General features: G+C 45.2%; 1 protein-coding gene across 1 annotated transcript; it reads right to left on the bottom strand.

The window, feature by feature from the left end:
- Positions 1-347: 347 nt before the first annotated feature.
- Positions 348-5,950, bottom strand: LOC142655980 (nmrA-like family domain-containing protein 1). Its single transcript, XM_075830752.1, has 5 exons — positions 5,873-5,950; positions 4,203-4,441; positions 3,539-3,788; positions 1,548-1,738; positions 348-859 (listed from the first exon to the last, which is right to left on the bottom strand). The coding sequence occupies exons 1-5, from the start codon at positions 5,910-5,912 to the stop codon at positions 680-682; spliced, it is 900 nt and encodes a 299-aa protein (XP_075686867.1). The 5' UTR covers positions 5,913-5,950; the 3' UTR covers positions 348-679.
- Positions 5,951-6,254: the final 304 nt, after the last annotated feature.

Below are 6,254 nucleotides of genomic sequence, written 5' to 3' on the forward strand. Positions count from 1 at the left end.
ACCCATAGCAACCAATCTAGGCTCAACTTCATTCCTAAAGCTGCTCTGGTTGGTTGCTAGGAGCAACAAGGTTAGTTGTGGATATGCGGCCTGGTGACTTACAGCAACCAATCAGAGTCCACTTTACATTTTGTTTGTAAAGTATAATAAATGAAAGCTGCTCTCTGATTGGCAGTTATGGGCTTTGTTAAAATGGAGAATTTATCCATAGCAACCAACCAGATCGCGGCTTTCATTTTCCAAAAAAACAACTGAAATCCGATTGGTTGCTATGGACAGATGACTCGGTGCTCTGAGGCCCCGCTGCAATTGCCACCTCTTACATTTTTTTTAAACAGACGCCAGTGTCAGGATTCAGTAAAGTTATTTTATTAACAAAATATAGAAAACGGGCCGCTGGCTGACAGACCGGTTCACGGATTTCTACAGTTCAGTGTTTGACAGTTATAGTCCAGAGAACATTTGGGCAGATTCAACAGAACTAGTGTATAGAAAGAGTGGCCGATATCGTCCAATCAGGTTGTTGCTTTCATGTTTCCCACAGGTCATCTGAGAAATGAGCTCGAATCTGATTGGTCGCTATGGATACATGCACTAGTTTTGCTGAATCTGCCCAAATGTTTTCTGGTATTTCACATTCCTTTCTTGTCCCCTTGCAGGGAAGGTCCCATAAATTAGTTTACAAGTCCTTGAACGCCTCCTTGTTCTCCTCCATCCACTGCTGGAATTTCTTGGCCTTGGGGTTGAGTTTTAAGGTGAGCTCCACGTCGCGTTCAGGCTTCATGTGGTAAAATCGGAACATGTTGGCCAGTTCTCCGGCTCCGGGGAAGCAGAGCTTCTCATACGCTTCAGGGGTGATCTGCAGGTAACACATACAGGTTTAGGGAATTTGCTACAAAACCGGTATTGAAAAAGTCGCAAATTACGACGAATGACACACTTGCGAAATTTGACTTGCTTTTTTTTTGCTTCTCGTGCCACTTTTCCCAGAGGTGGAATTGATTAGCGGGAGGGGCAAGACCACCATCAATCTGACATACACCGTAAAATACGCCAGAAATAAGTAAATGACGGCAATATCTACGCCTGCTCATAGCAAAACGAAGATCTAAACTGTGCTGCATGCCAGCGAATGGTGCGCCAAACTTATTGAGACGCTAGCCTCAAATTTGGCGCATCTTACTGCAACATGTTTTGGTTGTAGACGGGCGTATAGAACACCGCTCTACGTAAATCTCACGGTTTACCAGTAAGTCCTGCATGCCGAGAGCCAACGGGAAGCCAGCAGAATTGTGAATGCAGCTCCGGTTGCGACTGGAGCATAAAAAACTGCACAAACAATGTCACAATATTAAAGTTGTATAACGGAGAGCCTACATTTAGCGTAGCGGCCATTTAATTCCACTTGTCTACTCTGAGAAAAGCCAAACCACCTAGACAAATTATAGGGGCGTGGCCAACATAAATAAGGGAGGGGCTTACATTTAAAAAAAAACGGTTATGGGTAGATGTGCTGATCATTGAAGGAACCGATCGACCGATCTCACCTTGGCGTCTTTGATGTCCTTGCCGGTGACTTTGGACATTATGGCCGCGTATTGTTCCACCGTCAGCCTCTCGGTGCTGAGTCCGACGTCTTTGCCCTTGTACGGTGACGGGGACTTCAGGATGCTGACTACCACACCACCCAGGTCTTTTACGGACATCCCGTCCAGGAGAACGTCCCCCATCGGCATGGCTGGAAAGAAATGGAGTCGTGAAACTGCAGCAGGTAAAAGTCGCTCGACCTTAACCCCTTCCCCCCAGCGTCATTTTTTGAGTTTTTCCATCGTCACATTCAAAGTGCAATAACTTTATTATTCTCCCATCGACACGAGGACTTGTTTTTTTGCGACGCTCACCTCGCCGTTTTTATAATATGCCAACTTTATTGTTTGGGTGATTACGGTCGCGGGGATACCATATAGGGCGAGTCTTCACACTTCCTAACTGAAACTACTTTTTATATTAAAAATAATGGTTCTATTTTTTTCTGAGTCCCTTTTATTAATAATTTTTCACATAACATTTTTTAGTCCCACCAGGGACTTCACGGTGCGATCTTTTGATCACTTATATAATGCTTTGCTATACTTCGTACACCAAAGCATCACTGCCCGTCAGTGTAAAACTGACAGGCATCTATTAGGACGTGCCGAAGGCATGGCCTCATAGGCATATAGCCAGGGGAGACCTGGGGGCCTTTGTTAGGCCCCCGGCTGCCATGGCAACACATCGGCGACCCGCTATCACATTTGTATGCCGACGATTGGTGACGGAGGGGGCCCCCTCTAAACTACTCAGATGCAGCAGTCACTGGGAAGGAAATTCCGATCGCTACCGTTGGAGCAGGAGCCCGGCTGTCATCGACTGTGAAAAGGTGAATTGGAGGTCATTAAGTGGTTAATGGAACTTTCTAGTTTTCCGTAAATCGAGCTCAATCATTGTGGAACGACAAGTTCTGCTCCTTTCTAATATACTTTGTTTTTCAGTTCACCACCATTTTCAAGATCTCTGCTTGCCATCAGTGACTTATTACTTCTGACAGATGAGGGTTTGCTACTATAAATACCCTAGACCGCCCTCTAAACTACACGTGTCAACAGCACAAATTGCTTTCCTCATAGTTTGTTACAATGTATCAGTGCAGGTAAAAGGTATCTAGACTGGGTGCAATTGTAACGAACCTTTAACTGGAAGTATTAAATATGTACAGAGTTTTTAACTTCTGGGTGTTACCATTTTGAAGGTCTCTGCTTGCTGTCAGTGAATGGAGAGAAATTTAAACAATGTATATCAGAAAGTTAAAAAGCTTCCCTTTACAACACTTAAGCTTTATTTAGGTAAAGACTCCCTATAAAGTTTCCACCTACCGTGGTACCCAACCAAATTTTGTGCACTAATGTGGATAATGTAACGTGGCCATATTTAGCTATACTCCAATCACATCAAGAGCTGCAATGACAGTTCTGGTTTTCTTGTTTACTAGGCTGCGGGACATCTCACTGCTGCCCCCTGTTGGTTCAGAGTATTCACAGAATACGCTGTCAATTGGTGAAGATAATACGGGCACGTTTATCAAAATAGTGTGTGTTTGTTTTTTTATTATTAGATCTGAGGAAGAACATGGCAAATTAAATTTATAAAACCTCTGGTTGCTGTTTGATATAAAAGATAAATGTAGCGCTCACTATTCTCTGATCTCAGCTCAGGTATTAGGAGAGGATACCCCACAGAAACGTGAATGCAGCTTTGGGTGTGACTGGAGTATATGACAATGTAACGAGAAAAACGAAAAAGCACTGGGTGATATCCATCTGGGCAGCCATCACAGCTTTTCACCCAGCTTTCCTAGGAACCTGAATGCCAATTCTCCTGGGCTAGTCTTCAGTACATGCTCTAATTAAATATTTGCTATTCAACAGTCCCCTGTGGGAGCAGCCATATTGGTTGTCACAGCTTTCCCCAAAACATATTAGTGACAGAACACTTCTGGTACCTAGAGAGTAGCTGTCGCTGTCCTTGTTCTTCTGGGGTCTGAAGAAGGTCAGCAGGTTCTCGTAGTAACTGGGGAGCCGGACGCTGGTCATGGGGACCCCAATCTTCCTGAAGTATTCCTCAATCTCCCCTTTCCCATCAAAATGCAGCACATCCAGCTTTCCCTTTGTCAGTTTCTTCACATTCTCCAAACCACTGAACACCACAATCTGCAGCGCAAGACGCTTGGACAGGTCGGCGATGAGTTTCCCCTGGAGAAAAATAGACAAAAATTACAAAAGCCAAATCAAAATATAAAAAAGTTAAAAAACAAATAGAAAATAGAATAAAAACATAATAGAAACAAAACAAAACACTTTTCCTGTAGGTTATCAGAATCTGTTGTTCATCCTGAGCCTCCTGATTCACGTAGAATTCAAGAACTGCAGTATACTGAATGACATCGCTCTGCGTTGTTGTTCATTACATGTCACCCACTGTCTCCTCCTACTCAGTGTCAGTCTTCACTGTAGTTCTGGCATTTTATTCCTGAACAAGGAGGCTCTGGATGAACTAAGATTCAGCAGTAAGCCACATATGCTGCATCGGTGGTAGCTCCAGACAATGGGGTCATGGTGGTAGTGGATCTGTATACACCCGCAGCCCGTTACCATGGAGCTCCTTACCTGAGTGACCTCTTTCTCCTTGTTGAAATGCTCCCAGAAGTTGGTGACCACGAACGCTCCGTAAGCTCCGCCCAGCGCGGCCTCCAGACTTTTCTCATCGTCCAGATCTGCGGGCACGACCTCCGCTCCGGCCTCCTTTAGCTTCACAGCTGCAGGCTTGCTGATGTCTCGAGTCACTGCCCGGACCGCGAAGGTGCCATCTGCCAGGAGAGCGGCGGCGACCGATCCACCCTGAGCTCCTGCAAAACCCAAGTCATAAGTGGCGGTGAACGCAATAGAATCATTACATTGCTAGGCAGTTTACCATTCAGGAGTCTAGGAAAGCTGAGTGATAAACCCTCCAACAGTGACCATATGGGTATCTAAAGACCTGAACACCCCTGATACGTTCCTGGCGCCCACATTGCTGCATAACTAGACAATTGCGGTTCTGTAAACTGCAATGGAAGCCATAGCAAAGCAATGTGGATTGTTACCCAGCTCTCCCAGATTACTGAACGGCAAATGTGGGGGCGGACTTTCCAGACTGGGAAAGCCAGAAGCTGCCATATTAGTAACCACTCAGCTTTCCAATCACTATATAATTTTTTTTTTTAACAACTTGACAGAAGACAGACAGAGCGGAATCAGAAAGCTGTATCTTAAGGCTGTATTCACATGATGCGTTTTTTGGCATTCCATTTTTTATATTATTTTTTTTTAAATCCTGTAGATTAACTCCCATTGAGAGAAGTGGGAGTTTATCAACTAAAAAAAAAAAAAAAAAAAACGCAACAAAAATGCACCAGGTGGACCCGGCCTATAAATGCACCAGGTGGACCCAGCCTATAAATGCACCAGGTGGACCCAGCCTATAAATGCACCAGGTGGACCCAGCCTATAAATGCACCAGGTGGACCCAGCCTATAAATGCACCAGGTGGACCCAGCCTATAAATGCACCAGGTGGACCCAGCCTATAAATGCACCAGGTGGACCCAGCCTATAAATGCACCAGGTGGACCCAGCCTATAAATGCACCTTGCCCCTAGAACAGCGGGACAGTTGTCATACTGATAGAAAGAAGCCAAGTAAATCCTGTTTTGCAGAGTGACACGTATGCAACATGCAACGAAAACATAGCGCAACAGCAGAGGTGCCCGGCAGATGCCAATCTAGAGTTGTAGTATGTTGGCCATATAATGCAGTCATCCTCTGGATAGGATTGTGCCATCTATGTAGCCAGACAGCAATGGTCACCGCAGACCAGGCACCGTGTCCAGTAATACAGAGCTCCAGTTGCCCCATCAGTGCCATGCATGCCCAGAATAAAGATGGCACACGGATATTGGAGCAGAACAGAGTTTCTATCAGTGTTCGGATCCATATAGAAAACGGAAACCATTCCCCCTAAAAATATAAAGGAATCTGGGAAAGCTGGGTGAGAGTGATCATAACGGCGAAAAGGAAACGGCTTGTAAATGTTCAGTGATTCCGGAACAGGTCCAGCAATACATGATGGGGGTTATAGTACAAAAAGATTCCCAATGTTGACAATTGCATGACAAGGAAAAGAGAAATCTGGGAAGAAATAGAACTTCCAGTCACCACCACCATCAGAGGGTTGGGAAAGTTATCCCAAATTCCATGCCTTTGCCTCATCTACAGAGCGGTCCCCTCCCCCGCACTCACCTGTGGCTCCGAAGACTACAATGACTTTCTTGCTACACATGGCGGCTGTGGACTGTTGTTTAGTGTCTGCAGGGCTTTGGCTAGAGCCACTTATATAAGGAAGCCCTGCACCTCTCCCCTCCCCCTGACTCTGATTGGGCTCCAGCCAATTGTCATTGTGACTCAGCATTGTAAACTATAGACAACCAGATCATATGGGGGTCCTCCAGGATAATCAGCCCATTATCCCAAAACTCCGTACCCCCCGCCTAATCCACTGGGCAGTCAGCAGACAATCACAAGTCACGTCAGCTCATATTCACTATATATAATAATGGTCAGAGCAGCAATTCCAGATGAGGGTTTGCCAAATTTAAAGCTCAAATTCTTCTCATATCTGATA

Source organism: Rhinoderma darwinii, chromosome 6 (genome assembly GCF_050947455.1).
Source record: "Rhinoderma darwinii isolate aRhiDar2 chromosome 6, aRhiDar2.hap1, whole genome shotgun sequence".
Lineage (NCBI taxonomy): Eukaryota > Metazoa > Chordata > Amphibia > Anura > Rhinodermatidae > Rhinoderma > Rhinoderma darwinii.

Bases quoted from the DNA above. Each gene is read 5' to 3' on its own strand.
- LOC142655980 (XM_075830752.1), bottom strand. From the start codon at position 5,912: ATGTGTAGCAAGAAAGTCATTGTAGTCTTCGGAGCCACAG. The intron at 3,789-4,202 runs GTAAGGAGCTCC...ATTTTTCTCCAG, and splicing joins AGGAGAAAGAGGTCACTCAG to GGGAAACTCATCGCCGACCT. The intron at 1,739-3,538 runs GTACCAGAAGTG...ATTTCTTTCCAG, and splicing joins CAGCGACAGCTACTCTCTAG to CCATGCCGATGGGGGACGTT.